This window comes from Zingiber officinale, chromosome 9B, assembly GCF_018446385.1.
Source record: "Zingiber officinale cultivar Zhangliang chromosome 9B, Zo_v1.1, whole genome shotgun sequence".
Taxonomy (NCBI): Eukaryota; Viridiplantae; Streptophyta; class Magnoliopsida; order Zingiberales; family Zingiberaceae; genus Zingiber; species Zingiber officinale.
In genome coordinates this window covers 58119983-58142103 of record NC_056003.1, presented here as the reverse complement: position 1 = coordinate 58142103, position 22121 = coordinate 58119983, and the positions used below count along the sequence as shown (strand labels likewise).

At 39.8% G+C, this 22121-nt stretch overlaps 1 protein-coding gene across 1 annotated transcript; it reads left to right on the top strand.

Moving 5' to 3' along the window:
* Positions 1 to 15331: 15331 nt before the first annotated feature.
* Positions 15332 to 16972, top strand: LOC122023027. Its single transcript, XM_042581127.1, has 2 exons — positions 15332 to 15443; positions 16062 to 16972. Exons 1-2 carry the CDS (start codon positions 15332 to 15334, stop codon positions 16970 to 16972), a joined length of 1023 nt encoding a protein of 340 aa, XP_042437061.1.
* Positions 16973 to 22121: the final 5149 nt, after the last annotated feature.

The window sequence follows — 22121 nt, the reverse complement described above, 5'->3', positions numbered from 1 at the left end:
ATTGTTGTTAGAATGTTTCCCAGCCATTTTAGAACTTGTATATGTGATTTAGGCATGAAACAGTGCTGAAATCAGAACACAGATGCGAAATCAGAAACCCCAATCGATTAGTGGATCGATTGGGGCCCCTCAACCGATCAGTGGATCGATTGGGAGTCTGGTCCCGCGAACAGTAAGCTTCTAGATCAATCAGCCGATCGATCCAGACGCATTCTGTCGCAAACAGAGAGTTCCGGGATCGATCGTTCGATCGATCGGGGAAATCGCTCCCGCGAACAGAGAGCACTGGAATCGATCACTGGATCGATTGTCCAACCTGGATCGATCAGCCGATCGATCCAAATTAGTCTCCGTGCACAATAGCACGCTGGATCGATCCGTGGATCGATCAGAGGCCTAGTACTAGCTGAGAACACTTTAGTTTAGCCCCAGATGACAGCAAGGACCTAGAACATCCCTTCTAGCATAGCCACAGCAATTCAAGGGGTAGTTTAAACATTAAGTTCAGATAGTATAGCGATTAACAGAAGCATATTCATTAGTTCAGCAAAATTTTCATCAGATCATCATTCCACACATGAATTAGTTAGCCTAATGTAATGATCGGCCTCACAGTCTAGTTAGTAGGAGGTGGGTCGTTACAGAGTGGTATCAGAGCAGAAAGTTCCATACTTCCTACACACACATCAGCATTGAACTTGCAGCTCCCAAGTAAGAATATCTCTCAGTTGTTATGTTTATTGCTTTCATGTTTGTAGATAACTAAAGTATGCTTATCTGTAATAGTAACAAACATGATAGTATTAGCTATGTGACATGAACATTTAGTTATGTTGTCCTTTGTTCCTTTAGAAATGGCAAGAGGACGCCCAGCTAGAAGGGCACCAGCTACTGAGCCCCTGCATGAGGCAGACAGTTCAGTGCCTTCCCCAAGACCTTACAACAATAGTGGCTCAGCTACAGAAGCAGCTAGCAGAACAACAACAGGAGATAGCCACCTTAAAGGCTAATCAGCAGAATACTCCCACTGCTACCCCGGAACCAAACATAGCAACCCCAGTAGTTATAGAGGTTCCACCAGTCCAGCCTACAGCACCAGTAGCCCCAACAGCAGAGGCAAAGAGAGAAGCCTATCTGATCTAGTGGCAGAGAGTCAAGCCCGAGAACTTCTTAGGCACCAGTGAACCATGGGATGCTCAAGCCTGGTTCAAAACACTGGAGAGTACGATGGAGCTTCTGGACTGGCCAGAGCATGAAAAGGTGAAGTGCGCCTCCTTCTGCTTGACAGGAGATGCACGTATGTGGTGGGAGAGAATTAGAGCCAAGCGCCCAGTGAACCAGATGACATGGGCTAACTTTGAGAAAGAATTCTTCGAGGAGTTCTTTCACATGCTGGTCACAAACCGTCACTACGACGAGTTCACTGAGTTTCGTCAGGGCAACCTATCAGTTGAGGAAGCCGTGAAGAAATTCAATAGACTGGCTCATCTATGCCCCGAACTAGTCAGCATAGAAAAAGAATGAGTCCGGTTGATGCTCAAGATATTGAGGACGGAAATAGCAATGAACGTGGCTGGCGGCGTTCATAGGCCGCAAACCACCGAAGAACTAATCAGCAGTGCTCTGACTACCGAGCACTACCAGAATAATATCAAGTAGCAGAAGCGAGTCCTCTCAGAGTCCAAAGGGCAAGAAGGCTCAGGTACTCAGAAACAACAGGGCCACAACTCTAAATGGAAAGGGAACTCCAGCAACAAGCGCAAACCAGGGAGTTACCCAAAGGGAGGACCAGCCAGCAAACAGCCTAGTTATCCCAAATGTGCTACTTGTGGGAAATTTCACCCAGGAGTTTATCGCAAGGGCACACGAGGATGCTTTGAATGTGGATAGGAAGGGCATATGGCTAAGCAATGCCCGAACAAGACAAGTCTTCCTCAACCACAGCCGATACAGTATGGAGGACAGCCAGCACAGCTACATCAAATGCAGGCCGTTTTAGATGGTCCACACATCAGCCAGGGCAGACTAGAAGCCCCTCCAGCTATGACGAATGCAAGGATCTACTCCTTAACCAGAGAAGATGTAGTGAATGCCTCGACAGTTGTTACAAGTCAGATTAGTATTTTACAGCAAAGTGCAACTGTCTTATTCGATACTGGGGCAACCCATTCATATATATCTAGGGCATTTTCCGAAAAGTTAGCGATACCTCCAGAGGTACTCCGTGGTCAGTTTTTGACAACACTACCTTCAGGAGAAATTATGGCATCCACGCACTGGCTCAGAGCAGTGCTAGTCATTATAGCAGACAGAGAACTCTTTTGTGATCTGATAGTGCTAGACATGACTGATTACGATGTCATATTTGGAATGGACTTCCTAATCAGATACGGTGCCTCTATCGAGTGCCGTAAACAGAAAGTTATATTCTAACCTGAAGTAGGAGTACAATTTGAGTATAGCGGAGGATCAAAGAGAAAAGCGAAGAAATTTCTCTCAGCTCTGAAGGCACAGAAATTGTTAGATTTAGGATGTACGGAATTTTTAGCGCATGTAGTCAATGCCAGTCAGGACAAGGACCAACAGTTAGCAGAGGTCCGAGTCGTATGTGACTACCCAGTAGTCTTCCCTGAAGAGTTACCGGGCCTAGCACCAGACAGGGAGATCGAATTAGAGATAGAACTCATTCCCGGTACGAATCCTATCTCCAAAGCACCTTATCGCATGGCTCCAACAGAACTAAAGGAACCTCAGGAGCAACTACAGGAGCTACTTGACAAAGGTTTCATACGCCCTAGTCACTCACCATGGGGAGCGCCTGTATTGTTCGTGAAGAAAAAGGACGGGAGCATGCGCCTGTGTATAGACTACCGGGCACTGAACCAAGTCACCATCAAGAACAGGTATCCTCTTCCCAGAATAGATGACCTGTTCGATCAGCTAAAGAGAGCAGCAGTGTTCTCTAAGATAGACCTCAGATCAGGTTATCATCAGGTGAAAGTTAAAGAAGGGGATATACCCAAGACAACATTCAGGACTAGATACGGACACTACGAGTTCGTAGTCATGCCCTTTGGCGTGACAAATGCTCCAGCTACTTTCATGGACCTCATGAACAGAGTATTCAAGGACTACCTAGATAGATTTGTTATTGTGTTTATCGATGACATCCTTATCTATTTAGGAACTCAGGAAGAACACGCAGAGCACCTGAGAATAGTATTGCAGACCCTTCAGCAGAACCAGCTGTACGCCAAGTTCACAAAATGTGAATTTTGGTTAGATCAGGTGTCCTTCCTGGGTCACATCATCTCAAAGGATGGTATCATGGTAGACCCCAGTAAAATATAAGCTGTGAGTAACTGGAAAAGACCTAAGAATGCCAGTGAAATCAGAAGCTTTTTGGGACTAGCGGGCTATTACAGAAGGTTTGTAGAGGACTTCTCCAGAATAGCCTCCCCACTGACAGCTCTTACCAGAAAGAACAGAAAATTTCAGTGGACAGAGGACTGTGAAAACAGCTTCAGCGAGTTAAAAAGGAGGTTGACCAGTGCACCTATTCTGACTCTACCAGAAAACACAGACAGCTTTGATATTTATAGTGATGCCTCTAAATTGGGACTAGGAGCAGTACTAATGCAAGAAGGTAAGGTGATCGCCTATGCCTCCAGACAACTCAAGGAATATGAGAAGAATTACCCTACTCATGACCTTGAGCTTGCAGCAGTAGTGTTCGCTCTCAAAATTTGGAGACATTACTTGTATGGAGCTCAGTGCAGAGTGTATACAGATCATCAGAGTCTGAAGTAATTCTTCACTCAAAAGGATCTGAATATGCGACAGCGCAGATGGCTAGAGCTGGTCAAAGACTATGACATAGACATCCTCTACCATCCAGGAAAAGCCAATAAGATGGCAGATGCACTTAGCAGGAAGTCCAGCGCTACCTTACTATCACTAGCAGCCATGTCACCGCCCCTACAGAAAGAGATCACAGATTTTGGTCTCGAACTTATAGTGGGATAGCTCTCTACTATGACATTAGCATCTAACCTGCTTGGTGACATTCAGACAGCTCAGGAACAGGATCCTGAAATTCAGAAAATCAAGCAAGGGTTAGCAGAATCAGAAAGTAGAGAATTCAGAGTGTCAGGTAGTGGGGTATTGTACTTCGGTGACAGACTCTGTGTTCCAGATCAGGAGGAATTAAAGAGGAATATTTTAGACGAGGCTCACAGGACTCCTTATGCGATGCATCCAGGTTCCACCAAGATGTACCAAGATCTAAAGAAACATTTTTGGTGGCCCAAGATGAAAAGAGACATTGCTAGATATGTTAGCACCTGTCTAACCTGTCAGATGATCAAGGCAGAACATCAGAGACCAGGAGGAGTTCTGCAGCCCATCCAGATCCCAGAATGGAAGTGGGAAGACATTTCTATGGATTTTATAGTGGGACTACCCAGAACCACGAATGGTTTTGATACCATCTGGGTAATAGTTGACAGGTTAACTAAATCAGCCCACTTCTTAGCTATCAGGATATCCTACTCCATGGAACAGCTAGCTCAGTTGTATCTCAAGGAGTTCGTCAGACTACATGGAGTTCCACGGACCATTATTTCAGACAGGGAAGTAGATTCACATCACACTTTTGGGAGTGTGTACAGTCAGCATTGGGCACTAAGTTAAGATTCAGCACAGCCTTCCATCCTCAGACAGATGGTCAGACGGAGCGAGTAAATCAGGTATTCGAAGATATGCTCCGAGCATGTGCCTTAGACTTCAAAGGAAGTTGGTACAAATATCTGAGTTTAGCAGAATTTACATACAACAATAGCTATCAGGCCACTATCGGTATGGCACCTTACGAAGCTCTCTATGGGCGGAGGTGTAGATCTCCAATCTGCTGGTATGAAAGTGGTGAACAGAAGAACTAGAACTTTAGACAGATCTAGTAGCAGATACCACAGCAGCTATACAGCAGATCCGCCAGTGGATAGAGACAGCTCAGAGCCGCCAGAAAAGCTATGCTGATACACGGCGTAGACCTTAGAGTTTTCAGTTGGGGATTCAATATTCCTCAGAGTGGCTCCCATGAAGGCAGTAATGCGTTTTGGGAAGAAGGGCAAACTAAGTCCCAGATATATGGGACCATACCTTATCACTAAAAGAGTTGGCAAGGTAGCATATGAGCTAAAGCTACCACAGGAGATGTCAGCCATCCATAATGTATTTCACATCTCTATGCTGAAGAAGCATATCCCAGATGCCACCCAGGTGATTGAGCCCCAGTCGGTACCAGTCCGCGAAGACCTCAGCTATGATAGTCGGCCTATTCAGATAATAGACCGAGTAGTTAAGAAATTACAGAACAAGGAGGAACCATTAGTAAAAGTCATTTGGCAAGATCACACCACAGAAGAGGCAACATGGGAGACAGAAGCTAATATGAGACAGAAGTACCCAGAGTTATTCTAAGTTCGAGGATGAACTTTTTATAAGGTATGGGGGATTGTAACGCCCGAAAATTCTCAAAATTATTTTAGAAATATTATATAATTTTTCTGGAATTTTAGAATATTTTTACAGAATTTTTAGAGTAGTAGAAGTAACAAAAATAAATAGAATCATAGAATAGCCTACGCGAGAATTGAACCCGAGACCTATTGGGTCTTATGACTTAAGGTGAACTCTAGTAACCAGGAGAACCCAGCAGGGCCATGCTGAAAGGAAAGGGAAACAATTTTATTTAAGTTAGAGTTGGGTGAATTAATTCCTTAATATAAATAGGGAATTAAGTGAGGAGTTTTATTTTTATCGTGACTTACCTCTTCTCCTCACCCTAATCCCGCCGAACCTCCCTTCTCCCTCATCTCTTGGCGCCAACCACAAGGAACCTAGGGTTCCGTTCCAAAGGCCCCAAGAACACCTTCCGGCGACAATTCCGGCACGAGGGCGTTCCTCTCCGTGAGAAGAGCACGTAGACGCAAGAGGATCGTCGAGGGAAGCATCTCCACCGGAAAACTAGCGACTAGATTCGTAAGAAAACTAGCGCAGGAGGTAAGGAACCCCTCACCTGCAGTATAAGTAGCTTTCGTATGATTTCATGCTTTAGTTAGTAGTATATGGATTATTGGCACATAGGGTGAGCACTAGCGCACACCAAGTGCTCGATAGTAGGTGCAACCCATTTAAGATGCAACTTAGGCATCGTAATAGCGCAGTAAATGCAATAGAAGCATTTTTATAGCATGTCCAGTTTTATTACAGCTTTTATGGGACTATGGTCCAATGGGTGGGCTCCCACAGTCGCCTCTAGGTTCATATAACCTAGAGATTTCAAGATAAGAAAATTGAGCTATAACTAGTATTTTATTTTCAGCAGTGGCACTGTACTGGACTAGATGTCCATTGGGTTGGGCTCCCACAGTTGTCCCTAGGTTTAGATAACCTAGTTTACCCTACTAAATTCAGAACTTGCAAACCCGGGTCTAGTTAGGGATGCGCGCATAGCAAGTACAGTTGCCGGGCCCATCAGCAGCATGATTATGTATTTTAATCTATTACGATAAATAGCTTTCAAAATCTCACAAATCAGTTGTGTGTACAGTTAAATTTCAGTTCTAGCTTAGTTTTAGTGTAGCTCAGTTCATGCTTTGGTTTAGCTCTTTCTTATTGATACATGTGATAGTTCTATGATCAGTTTGGATTCTATGTTTTGTATGATAGTATGTCATGCCATGCTTTAACAGGTTCAGCATAGATTTCAATAGCATGTTTGAAAAAGCATACATTGCATTGTATGCATGTTTTTGTGAGGTAGATGGTTTCTTACTAAGCTCTCAAGCTTATAGATACTTTCTTTTCCTTATACTGCAGATAAAGGTAAGGGAAAGATGGACTAGCGGAGGCTGAAGGTCAATGCTACAAAGATGTGTGTGGGTGAGGAACTTGGAATAAAGATCTTAGGAATCCAGCAAGTTTTGTTTAAGCATTAGAACTCTGTAGCGTTTTATTTGTTCCGCACTTTAGTCTGTTTAAATGCCATGAACTCAGTAGGCTATGCTTAGAATACTAAATAATTATTGTTAGAATGTTTCGCAGCCATTTTAGAATTTGTATATGTGATTTAGGCACGAAACAGTGCTGAAATCAGAACACAGATGCGAAATCAGAAACCCCAATCGATCAGTGGATCGATTGGGGCCCCTCAACCGATCAGTGGATCGATTGGGAGTCTGGTCCCGCGAACAATAAGCTTCTGGATCGATCAGCTGATCGATCCAGACGCATTCTGTCGCAAACAGAGAGTTCCGGGATCGATCGTTCGATCGATCGGGGAAATCGCTCCCGCGAACAGAGAGCACTGGAATCGATCACTGGATCGATTGTCCAACCTGGATCGATCAGCCGATCGATCCAAATTAGTCTCCGTGCACAATAGCACGCTGGATCGATCCGTGGATCGATCAGAGGCCTAGTACTAGCTGAGAACACTTTAGTTTAGCCCCAAATGACAGCAAGGACCTAGAACATCCCTTCTAGCATAGCCACAACAATTCAAGGGGTAGTTTAAACATTAAGTTCATATAGTATAGCGATTAACAGAAGTATATTCATTAGTTCAGCAAAATTTTCATCAGATCAGCTTTCCGCACATGAATTAGTTAGCCTAATGTAATGATCGGCCTCACAGTCTAGTTAGTAGGAGGTGGGTCATTACATAAAATAACATTGATTCCTCAAACAATATTATTTAAATTCACCAACACCTCAAAACACCGGGAATTATGCATGCCACGTTAGTGTGGACATACACAAATTCAACATTCGTAAGAGGAGGGTCTTACCCATTAATTATCTTGTCAACCTTAAATTACCTCAAACACCATGAATTTTGTATGCCACGTTAGTGTGGACGTATACAATTTCAATTGTTTGTAAGAGGAGGTATTACCCATTTTATATTGTCAACCTAACTTTATGACAAATAAAATTACCTCAAACACCGTGAATTTTGTATGCCACGTTAGTGTGGACGTATACAAATTCGAACATTTGTAAGAGAGGGATTTTACCTAACTTTATGACAAATTAATAGTTGGTATTGCTTTGGTCCCACAAAACAATAGCAGTGACTCCGATGGGGAGGATACTATTGAATGCGTCTAAGTGTATACCATTACTTGATACTTAGTCCATTAAATAGGATTATGCCCCTTCAGTTGGAGAAGATCACACGCTCCTAAATAATTTCCTATAACCATCCATAAAGGAAGTTTGATCTAGTGATCCGCAACAAACTCATCCGTTGTGGAGGGAGGCACTCAGAGACAACACGCAAGCTTGTTGCATCATTTACAAACTAGTAATGGAGACCATGGGATTTATTAAAATCCCTCTCCCACTTAGTTATTTAAAAATGAGGATTTTAACCTATGCTAGCATATAACAAATGCACATAAACATCATAGTAAATAAAAGCAAAAAATTTGGAAATTAATTTTCCAACTATTATGACCTTTTCCATCACTGTCTTCAGTATGCTCCAACCCTAGCTGCTGCCATCTATAGCCACCGCCATCGGGTCGAGACATCACATCCATCTTGCTTCTTATTCCGCTGTGCCTCTAGTGCTTCAAAAGTACCACGCCTCGCAAGCATCCGATCCACGACAAAAATAGAATTTTACATGTGTCGATCCTATATTCCATGAGGGAATGTACATGAAATCTAGATCAAAAATAAAATTCTAAAATCCTAGGGCTAATATAGCTCCTGTTGTATTAGTTATATACAATCATGCGCCCACACAATAATGCCCTTGACTTGTCCAAGGGTCCAATCACACACAACATCTTTAAGCCATAATAGTTAGAGCCTGTAACCAAAAAGTTTGCACATCTTACTATTATCCTGCCTAAATTATGTATGACATGTGCATAACCTATTTGAATTATAAACACACAGAGGCAAACCCTAGCTCTGATACCAATTGTTGGTTAGTCCTAGGAAAATCGTACCGGCTCCACTGTACAAAAATTTTGTACAAGTGTCGAACCTTTCCTTAAATAACCTATTGTGTTCTTTAGAAGTTAAATTAGGAATCACAGACGGAACTTAACATCATTGATTCCAAATTTAACTTATATGTTCTTAATGGTTTAGATTTGAATCGCAAGCGGAACTTAACACTATTGATTCAAATCCACCTATGTTATTAATTCCATTAAATATTAATTTCCAAAATTGGCTTCCAAGACTGCATGGCGAGGCACATGGCCTTCTTGGATATGGGAGCAACCACCACCGCCTAGACAAAGCCCTTTAAGGAAAGCTAATATTTAATTTCCTTAAATAACTCTAGGTTAACCAAAAAGAACAATCGAATCACAAATTCGAAAACAAAGAAAACACATACTCGAAAAACTAATTCAAAATAGTAGATCTAATGCCTCTTGTGTTTGGAATTCTTACAAAAAGAAATAGCTAGCATGATGTGGAAAATAATTGCTAATTATACCTTCCTTTGTATGCAACGACCTCTTGATCTTCTACTGTATTCCTCTTCTTATCCCAGACATTATGTGGGCAACGATCTACCGAGATGAGAACCATCCAAGCCCTTCTTCTCCAAGCAAGTTTCGGCCACCACATAAACTCCAAGAGATGTGAGGTTCAGCCACCACCACCAAGCTCCAAGGGATGCTAGAAACGAAGCCTCTTTTATCTCCTTCTTCTCCTAGCTAGAACCGGACACCATGAACTTCTCTTATGTTGATGTCATCTGCTAAAAAGGAGGAAGAAAAGAGAAGGAGAAGAGGCCGTAGGACCGGCCACACCAAGGAAGAAAAAGAGAGGAAGAAAAATAAAATAGAGTTATTAGCCATGAAGGCACCTCTACCCCCTCTTTTAAAATCCTTGGTCTTGGCAAATAAGGAAATTTAAATAAAAATTTTCTTAATTCCTTTGCCATGAAAAATAAAAATTATTTTAATTAAAAATAATTTTCTTTTCTCAATAATAATGGTCGGCCACCTTTTCTCCTAATCAAGGAAATTTTAATTCACACAAGAATTAAAACTTCCTAATTTGCTTCCGAAAATTTATAAAAAATTTCTCCAATAATTTTTCCCTTCATGGTGGTTCATAAAAAGGAAATTTTATAAATTAAAATCTTTCTTTTAAACAAGTGGATGATTTCCAAAAAGAAAAGTTATCTCTAAAAATTAAAATCTCCTTTTAATTTACAAATAAGAAAAGATATCAAATCTTTTCTTAATCTTTTGTAGAAACTAATAAAAGAGAATATTTAATTTTTAAACTCTCTTTTAAATCATGAACATGGTTAAAAAAGGAAAGTTTTCTTAAAATTAAAATCTATCTTTCAATCTACAAATAAGGAAAGATTTCAAATCTTTTCTTAATCTTTTGTAGAAAGCTATAAAAGGAAAGATTTAAATTTTAAACTCTCTTATAAAACCATGGAATCCACATAAGAAAAATTTTAAAAAATAAAATTACTTTTAATTTTAATAGGGCCGGCCACCTAAGCTTGGATTCAAGCTAGGGCCGGCCACCTCATGAACCCATGAACCATGCCTTTGGCCGGCCCTAGCTTGGACTCCAAGCTAGCTTGGCCGGCCCCTATAGGATGGGTAAGAAGGTGGGTATAGTTGGGTATAGTACTCTATAATTAAGAGGCTACGATAGGGACCGAGGGGAGGAATTGGTTTTGGTCTCCCGATAAAATTAAGCATCCCGTGTTCACCCCGAACACATAACTTAATTTCATCAATAATAATTCATTCCACTAAAGAACTATTATTAAACTACTGCACCAATCCCAAATTACATTTTGGGCTCCTTCTTATTATGAGTGTGTTAGTCTCCCTGTGTTTAAGATAATGAATGTCCACTAATTAAATGAGTTACTGACAACTCACTTAATTAATATCTTAGTCCAAGAGTAGTACCACTCAACCTTATCGTCATGTCGGACTAAGTCCACCTACAGGGTTTAACATGACAATCCTTATGAGCTCCTCTTGGGGTCATTCTTAACCTAGATTACTAGGACACAGTTTCATTCTATAATCAACAACACACACTATAAGTAATATCATTTCCCAACTTATCGGACTTATTGATTTATCGAGCTAAATCTCACCCATTGATAAGTCAAAGAAATAAATACTAAATATATGTGTTTGTTATTATATTAGGATTAAGGGCACACACTTCCATAATAACTAAGGTCTAGTTCTTTTATAAAGTCAGTACAAAAAGAACTTACATAAAATGGTCCTACTCAATACACTTGGAGTGTATCAGTGTAATTATTAATTAAGATAAACTAATACTTAATTACACTATGACTACTTCAACGGTTTGTTCCTTTCCATTTTAGTCCTTCTCAAGTACTTCAATATATGCTTTACAGCAGTCCAATATCCTTGTCCAGGGTTACTTTCATATCTGCTGACCGTGCCCACGGTAAAACAGATATCCGGTCTCGTGCATAACATAGCATACATTAGGCTTCCTACAGCCGAAGTATAAGGAACTACCTTCATGTCCTCTATCTCCTTTGATGTCCTCGGAGGCATCTCTTTAGATAAAGCTACTCCATGCCTAAAAGGTAGAAAACCTTTCTTGGTGTCTTGCATGCTAAAATGAGCTAGGATTGTATCGATATATGAAGCTTGGGACAAGCACAACATCCTTTTCTTGCGATCCCTTTTTACTTTGATCCCAAGAATATGTGTGCATTCTCCTAAGTCCTTCATATCGAATTGCTTGGACAACCATACACTTACTTCCGACAACACTTTGATATTGTTTCCAACTAACAAAATGTCATCTACGTATAGTACAAGAAATACCACCACGTTTCCATTACACTTCTTGTATACACAAGACTCATCACTACAAGAAAAACCCTCATAGACATCGGTTTTCCACCGCTGTCTATTACAAAATCGACCGATGTCTATAAAGGCGATGTAAAAGGTCGGCCATTTTAGACATCGTGTTATAACCGGTGTAGTATCACTTAACGACACCGGTTTTCGAATCGGTTATAAACCGGTGTAGTATCACTTAACGACACTGTTTCAGCAACGGTGTAAAATCGATGTAATATTAGTTAATGACACCGGTTTTAGCAGGGATGGAAAACCGATGTAATATAAGTATTGTTTAACGACACAGATTCGATTTTCGAAACAGTGAAAAACTGATATTATACAAACAAGTCAATATCCATGTAACCAACACATAAATATTATTCTTACAACATAAAAAGATAATAGATATTGTACACATCAAATCCGTATCCACAAATTACACAAATATTCTTCTTACAATAGTATCCATAAAATACACAAATGTTCTTTTTACAACATCAAAAGATAATAGATATTGTACACATCAAGGTAGTATCCGCAATTTACATTCCATGCAAATGCATGCATCATCCAAAGTTTTCAAAAATCAAATACCTTTCCTACTCAAATGAAATCTAGCATGCATTCAGCCCACTCGAACCGCACTTCATCAATTTCAACTCTGGAGTACTTGAGATTTGTAAACTTTAAAATCACATAAATAATATATTAGTAAATCAAGATAAAAAATCATAGTTGAAAAAGCAGTAAGAGCACCAGGTAACAAGATGATTAATTGGAATGCTTAAAAAGAGAAACTTTCATCAATTATCTCAACCGCATCATATAGTGATAGATCTATCATTCCTGGGAACTTAATATAATCCAAACCGAAAATGATGACTGAACTTAATATAAGAAAAAGAGTTATGATTAGATTAATTGATGACTGAAATTTTAGGCTAAATATAGAAAATAACTGAAAATGATGGTGCCTCTCAAATGAATTAATCCAGAAATAGATATTAATGGTGTACCCACTGTCACAAACCATTGTGATGTCAATAAAACAAAATAGTGTAGCACTAGAAACTGTGTTAAAAATGAAAACACCTTTTGTAGCAGAAATGCTAACAACCTAACAATTGAGATAGAGAATGTGAACACCTGTATGAGAGGATGTTGCAACAAACTATATGATGTACAATCGAGAAATGCAGCCATTGTTTTAAGAGCATGTGTCCGTGTGTCAGCATCCTTGGATTGAACATGTGTTCTATGATGGCTTGCACTTGTCTTATATTTCCTTCTAAGTAGTATTATTCATGCATTTGAAGTTGTCAAGTACCTTTACCGTTTTTTATCTGTTTACCTAGATAGATCACATCTATGATCATCAAGTTTGATTAAAAATTGTATTACATGATATTCATTAATTCTAACCTTTGTTCACTTTGCATGCAAAGTGATCACTCTACATTCCATCTTTGTATCAACCATGTGGATATAGATGTCAACTTGAATGAGGGTATCCTTGTTCACATTAACATGGGCGTGAGTCTATGCAGGTGTAAACCACTCTTCCAATTTGACAGAAATATCTTTAGATTTCGTAAGACAATGAAACTCTTCACTATTTGCAGACAAAATCTGCTCATTAAGGTTCCTAATAAGGAATTGAAAGCTCATAGCATTAGCACAAACACATTATTTGAAGAGAATATTTGCACACTTGTGGCTGGACCTTCAAGTCGAGTATGCTTTGAGAGACATTGGTAGCTTTTCCTTTTCTTGAAAGATGGTTTAAGAGATATAATCGCTTTTCAGGCATATATATGTAGCATTTCCTCTTTGCCAATGAGAAATTAATCCCCTATCGCAACTTATCATACAACAAAACAATTTTTTTAAAAAATATATCTACTAATAGACATTAATGAGAATTAATATACACACCTAGATTTGTATCATACTATCATTATACAAACCAAGATTTAAAGCCAGTTATCCAATGTTATGTGTGCTTTTAGCTAAAGGGAAATTAAAGGCACTGTTTAAGGTAATTTCTTTTGTAAACTTATAGTGTCAGTTCCTTTCCATCAAGTTGTATTTTATCTAGAGTTGCATTACTGTTTTAGCCAAAGCAAATACGTTGTTGTGTGATATCGTAGATATATTGGAGACTAAATATGGATGTTGTCATAGCAAAAAAGAACAACATCTAACATGAAAAATAGGAAATAATAATTTTGTTAACATAAGGATATATACAGACTTTGTTGCATGTGTTGTTTCTTTTAGGATATATAGAGATTTATGTTTGTATTAACTATTAAGGGATTCAAGTTAGCCAAAAATTAAGTTTCTTCTTTGGTTTTTCCTCCTTGACAACTCATATTTAGTATTAACAACACCTACTGTATACTAGTATTACCATGTCTTAATTCAGTTTCCTTTGTAGGAGACATGCACTGTTTATGATTAACATTAATTCAATCAAGGCTAGTAATTTTAGTATCAAAACAGATCTTTATTGTATGGTATGATAGATATATTGGAGGCCCAATATGGATAGCAGTTGTAGTATAACAAAAAAGAACAAGACCAAACATGAAGCATAAGTAATGATGAGGTTGTTAACAAGGATATGAAGTCAAATTTTATTGCATGTGCTATTTCTTTCAGATATATGATTGGTACGATATGTTTATATGAAGGGATTCAAGTTAGCCAGAATTTTCTATTTTTGGATTTTCCCCTTGACAACTCATAATTAGCAACATTTGACATGTATTGCCATGTACAGTTCAGTTTCTTTTAGAGCATGCTTGCAGTGTTCAGGTTAAGAAGTTTTATCAAGATGATGAGTCATTGAAGTGCCATTCAACATAATGAATCCAAACAATTCCTAATTTAACATGTTAATCTTAGTTAATTCTTATATTATTGCACATAATTTGACTGTGTAATTCAAACATGTTGCTTTTATTGAATGTACAAACAATTAATCTAAGACACGCATGGTTATACATATAAATATAGAGAGAGACCCAAAGTCAACAAAGAAATCTCTCTGTTCATAAACATTTTTTATTTCATCAGTATAATGACAAAAACAATAATCCTAAATATGGGCAAATCTCAGTGTGCAGATCATTCTTGAATCCAAAGGAAACTCCAATACCCCATTCTTTTATAGAAGAAATAAATCATTAATGCATAGAAATAATTAACCCACACTTCCAGTTTCCTCACTGTGTTTTTCATGTTTTTATTTAATGCCAATGTTTCCGTATATAACAGCATTATAGATGCAGATATAAATACAATGCAATAATGCTGATCAAACATGCACGCTTTTACTTCTGCACATATTGTTCTTCTCTTATGATATGGATATCAGATTGTTCTGGTTGCAGCCCTAGCTACGCACAAGGAAGATGCCAAGAAAGGTTTCTACTGTAGGCAGCTTAGCCCAAGGCAACCATGAACAACCAAATCGTAACCCATCTGAAAAGAAGAAAAGAACAACCAGGCCAGCAGGGTGTCCAGGTAGGAATTCTGATACCTATTATCTTGTCCAACTATGCAATCTGATTTTGAGTCAATATTAAATGCTATTATATTGATTAATATGTGCTAAAAGTTGAACTTATATGATGAAAATAAACTAAGTTTTTTCTAAGTTTGATTATTGAATTTAGCCTATATTGGGGTATTTAGCAAATATAAGTTGAATGCTCAAAAACCATAGCTCTATGCATGAATTTTTCTTGTTTAAAATAAATCTATCCAGTCTGAAGATGTCAGCCAACTCTGGTAAGGGCTGTGGTGGTATTACACAAGATCAGAAGATCTTATTATTGAGTCTCTGTGTTTACTTTCGACATGTCTATACTAACTCAGAATGCTATTTAATGTTCACTCAGTAACTAATTTATATGTATATGACAATAGCAAGTAGAACAATAAGATTTAACTGTGCTTCATACAAATTTAGTAATACATGCAAAAATTTAGGATTTTTAAAGTTCAAACTGCATATTAGATTTAGCAATGAACCATATAATATCTTTCTCATTTTTGTGTGAACGTATGTGGTGTCTATATGATCATCTAAAATTGCTGGCCATTAAAATTGATGGCAAAACAAAAATTTTGGATTACCAGATCCTAGTGCAGAGGTGGTGGCGCTACGACTGGAGGATCCGCTTGCCACCGGTCGGTACATTTGCACAGTGTGCGGCAAGGGCTTCCAGCGCGACCAGAATCTGCAGCTCCACATGCGCACTCATAACATCAACTACGAGCTCAAGAAGTCCGACCGCACCCCAGCGCGCCGCAAGAAATCGGCTCATAACATCGATGGATTGAGAGTAGAGAATGGCTCGGCCATCGATTTCTGTCTGGGTTCTTCCTTTTCCTTGATGAATTCGACAGAGAAATCGGCTGGATTTGGGTCGACAAATCGTTCTTTGACAAACATGTGTCTCTATGGAACAGGGGAAAAGGCATCTGTCCAAGCAAATTCCATAGCTAAAAATGATTTCTTGGATAACACATCGGCCACCCTAACTGAGACTGGGCAGAAGAGTAACCCTAGTATCGCCATCCCAATGCTCGGAAGCTTATCTTTCATGAACAACAACATAAGCCGGCAATTCCAAGCTCTAGTGATCTCCGGATCCTCATCCGGGTCAACCTTGCTGCAGAAGGCGGGGTTGATGAATTCCACCGCAATCGCTCCCTTGCCCTCGTACTTCTCCGGTCTGGTGATGAAGACGTCGACGAATCTCTTCCAGACTCAGCAACAAGAGCATATGCTGCCGCCGACCCCCGAGCTAAGCTTCCTCACCTCACTTCCGAATCTAAAATCCGTGCCTGGAAACATAAATTCATTCTCACATCACACGCAGGAGAACGATCACAGCAACCTGAGCAGGAGTGCCTTCTCGATCTACCGCCCGGAATACGGTGACATTTCGTCGAACAACTCACCGGTGACTTCCTACTTCCGCAATTTCGTGGATAGCACCGACTCCTGCTTGACTATGATGATAACCATAACTCACCGCCCGTAATTTCACAGTTTCAAGCAAATTCATGGTATTGACTATGATGAAACATTTTCTCCAGTAGCGATGTTTAAGTCCATTCGGATCATGCTTGCTATTGCAGCATACCACGATTATGAGATATGACAGATGGATGTCAAAACCGCGTTTCTGAATGGAAACCTGCTTGAGGATGTGTACATGATACAACCTGAGGGTTTTGTAGATCGACAGCATACTGGCAGAGTATGCAAGCTGCATAGGTCCATTTATGAACTAAAGCAAGATTCTCGAAGCCGGAATCTTCGATTCGATGATGCAATCAAACAGTTTGGTTTCATCAAGAATGAAGATGAACCTTGTGTCTACAAGAAGGTTATAGGGAACACAGTTGTGTTCCTAGTATTGTATGTGGATGACATACTACTCATTGGGAATGGAATCCCTTTGTTGCAGTCTGTAAAGACTTGGCTGGGGAATTGTTTCTCAATGAAGGACTTAGGTGAAGCAGCTCGCATTCTAGGCATGAAGATCTATACAGATAGATCTAAGAGATTGCTTGACCTAAGTCAGAGTACATACATTGACAAGGTATTACTAAGGTTTGCCATGCAGAACTCCAAGAAGGGATTTCTGCCGATGTCACATGGTGTGAGTCTTTCGAAGACTCAAGGTCCCCTCTTCTAGAGAGGAGAGAGACCGCATGGATCATATCCCTTATGCTTCAGCCATAGGATCTATCATGTACGCCATGCTATGTACTCATCCTGATGTCTCGTATGCTTTGAGCATGACGAGCAGATACCAATCTGATCCAGGTGAAAGTCATTGGATAGCAGTCAAGAATATTCTTAAGTACTTGAGAAGGACTAAAGAATACTTCTTGATATATGGAGGCTATGATGAGCTAACTATAAAGGGTTATAGTGATGCCAGCTTCCAAACTGACCAGGATGATTATCGATCGCAGTCAGGGTTTGTGTTTTGCATAAATGGTGGTGCTGTGAGCTGGAAGAGTTCGATGCAGGACACAGTTACTGATTCTACAATAGAAGCCGAGTATATTGCTGCATCAGAAGCAGCAAAGGAGGCAGTTTGGATCCGCAAGTTCATTACTGTGCTTGGGGTGATTCCTAGCATAGCTGATCCGATTGAGCTCTATTGTGAACAATGGAGCAATTGCACGGGCTAAGGAACCTCGCTCACACTAGTGGACCAAGCACATACTACGGCGCTTTCATCTCATTCGAGAGATTATCGATAGAGGAGATGTGAAGATTGCAGAGTACCCACAGAGGCTAACATCGCAGATACCTTGACCAAGGCTTTGACACAGAGAAAGCATGATGGTCACACTAGGTCATTAGGCCTTAGAGCCTACACTGATTGACACTAGTGCTAGTGGGAGATTGTTAGTTAGAGCCCTAGAGCCAATCATTTGTTGATTGTTGTATAGACTCATTGTATCATATTCCTATATATTTATATTTATATATATATATATATATATATATATATATATATATATATATATATATATATATATATATATATATATATATATATATATATATATATATATATATATAAAGGCATTTGTTTTGGTTATTATAGTTACTTGTATTGGTGCCAAATAACTAAGTATAATAGCATCCTTGAGTAGAATGTTCCTATCTATATCAATCGATTGGTTGAATCAATAGTGAGATGATATAGAGAAAACTACTCTTAATCATTCCTAGTCAAGTATTAACATTCAAGGACAATGTTAATGCGACGAGACTAGCATGTAGGTCAACTCGATGACTTGATCTCACAAGTCATGGATATAGTGATATCAAGTTGGCACATGGGTATGCATTGGAGAATGTATACTAAATGACCCGCCATGAGAAAGTATCATGGATCGTTATATGAGTGTCATATACTTTCTCATGTGGCTATTACTATGACTATTAGTCCTTGGACCTGAAGTCACCATGGTTCCCTACATAAGGAGTTGCATACTTTGGCTTCGTCAAACGTCACCCGTAACTGGGTGGACTATAAAGGCGATTACTGGGTATGTAACAAATTATGCGGAGGGATGTGAGTGATGTAGATGGGATCTATCCCTCCTATATAATGGGAGTGACATCGTTATTCTTGATAGAGTGAGACCACTAAGTGCATGGTCATGCCCAAGTGAGTCAATATGAGATATTGAGCTCATTTGATTAGAGTGAGTCTACTTGGAGTTCAAGATTTAGATTGATTAGAGGATGACACAGTCTATGCCTCACATTGATCAATCTAGATGTCAAGGATAGAAGGACACTTGTCATATTTTGTGAGGAGTCACAATTAGTAGTCACAAGGTGATGTTGGATCTCAACATTCTTGTAACTTGGGTAGTAATGATGTGTTGCTAGATACCGCTCATTACTTATGCTTCTAAATGGGTTTAGAAGCATTGCCAATGTTACAAGAACCTATAGGATCACACACAAAGGAAAATTAGATGGAGATTAGGTTCATATGATGAACCAAGAGGATTAGATTCATGTGATGAATCAAATTGGATTAAGAGTAATCCTAATTGAGCTAATTGAGTTGGACTCAAGTTGATTTATGTGTTCAATGAGTCTAATTTAGATTATGACTCATTGAATCAATTTAATTAAATGAATTAGATTCATTATATTAAGTTGGTTTGAATCAAATGGTTAGATTAGATCAACCATGAGAGAGATTTGGTCAAGTTTGACTTGACTTGAGAAGGAAGATGAAAGGTCAAGTTTGACTTGACCATTTGCCACCTCATTTGTGAGTTGGTATTAAGTGGACTAATGATGATGTGCCACATCATCAAGGCTAGCACATGTGTGTGCGACCTCATGAGGGAGATCAAGAGCCTTGACTCTTGATATCCTATGGAGGTTTAAAAGCTTTTTAAAGTGGCCGACCACTTTACTCTTGTGTGAGTTTCATTTTGGTTTTGTAACCTCCTTCTTCTTCCTCCTCTCATCTTCTTCTCCCTCTCCTCCACCTTGGGCGAACCTTCAAAGGTGCTAGCACACCTTTTGTTTAGTTTTTCTCCACCTAATCGTTCGTGTGGATACGTATAGAGGAGTGTCCACTTGAACACTCTCGAAATCCGGCAAACTTGGACGAGCGGGATAAGCGAAGGGCTTCGCATCAAGGGTAATCTCTCTACCATGTAGATCTAGAGTAGATCTAGGTTTAGAAAACATGTACATGAAAATTTTGTTTTATAACTTCGCACGGATCCGGTGGCATGGGATTTCGAGGTTTTCACAACGCAAAAAGCGATTTTTTACTGCTCAAAAATCCCAATAGAATGCAGTGTGTATTCAAAGATTGATCTGCGCTCTGGCTATCATCAGCTCAGTGTGAGGGATTCAGATATACAGAAGACAGCCTTCCGTACTCGATATGGACACTATGAGTTCTTGGTAATGTCATTTGGGTTTACCAATGCTTCGGCAGTTTTCATGGATCTGATGAATAGGGTATTTCTGGAGTTCTTGGATCAGTTCGTGATTGTGTTCATCGATGACATTTTGATATATTCTCGATCCGAAGAAGAACATGGGCGACATCTTCGTATAGTATTAGAGGCGCTCCAGCGAGAACGTCTCTATGCAAAATTCAGCAAATGTGCATTCTGGTTATCTTCTGTGGGTTTTCTGGGACATATTGTTTCCAGCAGCGGCATCTCCGTGGACCCACAAAAGATAGAGGTTGTTACCAGTTGGGAGCAGCCAAAGTCTGTACAGGAGGTTCGTAGCTTTCTTGGTCTGGCTAGGTATTATCGAAGGTTTGTTGAGGGCTTCTCTAGCATCGCTCTGCCTTTAACTCACTTGACTAGGAAAGGGGTGAAGTTTTGCTGGATAAAGTCTTGCGAGACGAGTTTTCAGGAACTTAAGCGAAGACTCATTTCTGCACCTATACTAGTACTTCCTTCTGGAGATGAGGACTTCGTACTTTATACAAATGCATCATTGCAGGGGTTAGGCGCAGTACTCATGCAGCATGGATGGGTAGTTTCTTATGCCTCTCGTTAGTTGAAAGAGGATGAGAAGAACTATCCAGTGCATGATCTGGAATTAGCAGCTATTATATATGTACTAAAAATCTGGAGACATCATCTATACGGGGTTACCTTCGAGATATTCACAGATCATAAGAGTCTTAAGTATCTATCTACTCAGAAGGAATTGAACTTAAGACAGAGAAGATGGATGGAATTCTTGAAGTACTATGACTGTACGATCAACTACCACCCAGGGAAAGCCAACGTGGTAGCTGATGCTTGAGTAGGAAATCCTGAGGAGTTCTAGCTTGTCACCGTGTGATGGTTACTGAATTGGTACAGAAATTTTTTGAGTTGGGATTAGTAGAGCAGGGTCAGACTGAGGGGGGTATTCTGTTATCTATGGTTGCCCAGTCATCCATTGTAGAGAGGATTAAAGAAGCTCAGGCTACAGATCAGCATCTGCAGTTTTTGTGTAGCAAAATCATCCCAGGACAGCAGACAGGGTTCTCTTGCGATGAAAGTGAAATTCTATACTTCCAGGGAAGGTTGTGTGTTCCCGAATCACCTTCTGTGAAAGAAGACCTACTTCAGGAGGCACACTGGTCTAGATTTGTGATTCATCCTGGTGGTACACGCATGTATAGGGATCTGAGATGTTCTTATTGGTGGACTGGCATGAAAAAGGACATTGCGGATTTCGTTGCACGATGCCTTGTATGTCAGTAAGTGAAGGCTGAACATCAGAGACCCGCTGGTTTGCTTCAGAAGATTCAGATACCAGAATGGAAATGGGAGCACGTCATGATGGATTTCATCGTGGGACTACCTTGGACCCGGCGAGCACATGATACGATTTGGGTAATCGTTGACCGGTTAACCAAATCTGCTCATTTTCTACCGATACATAGGCCGGAGTCATTGGATCGACTAGCGGAGTTGTATTGTAGAGAGATTATCAGGCTTCACAGTGTACCTCTCAGTATTATTTCGGATAGAGATCCGCGGTTTACTTCATGATTCTGGCAGAGTTTACAGCAGGCTATGGGTACAGAGTTACGTTTCAGTACCGCTATCCACCCCCAGACAGATGGTCAGTCGGAGCGTACCATACAGACGTTGGAGGACCTACTGAGATCT

Excerpts from the sequence above, each read along its gene's own strand:
- LOC122023027 (XM_042581127.1), top strand. The coding sequence starts at position 15,332 with ATGCCAAGAAAGGTTTCTACTGTAGGCAGCTTAGCCCAAGGCAACCAT. Across the intron at positions 15,444-16,061 it reads CAGGCCAGCAGGGTGTCCAG|ATCCTAGTGCAGAGGTGGTG; the intron begins GTAGGAATTCTG and ends TTGGATTACCAG.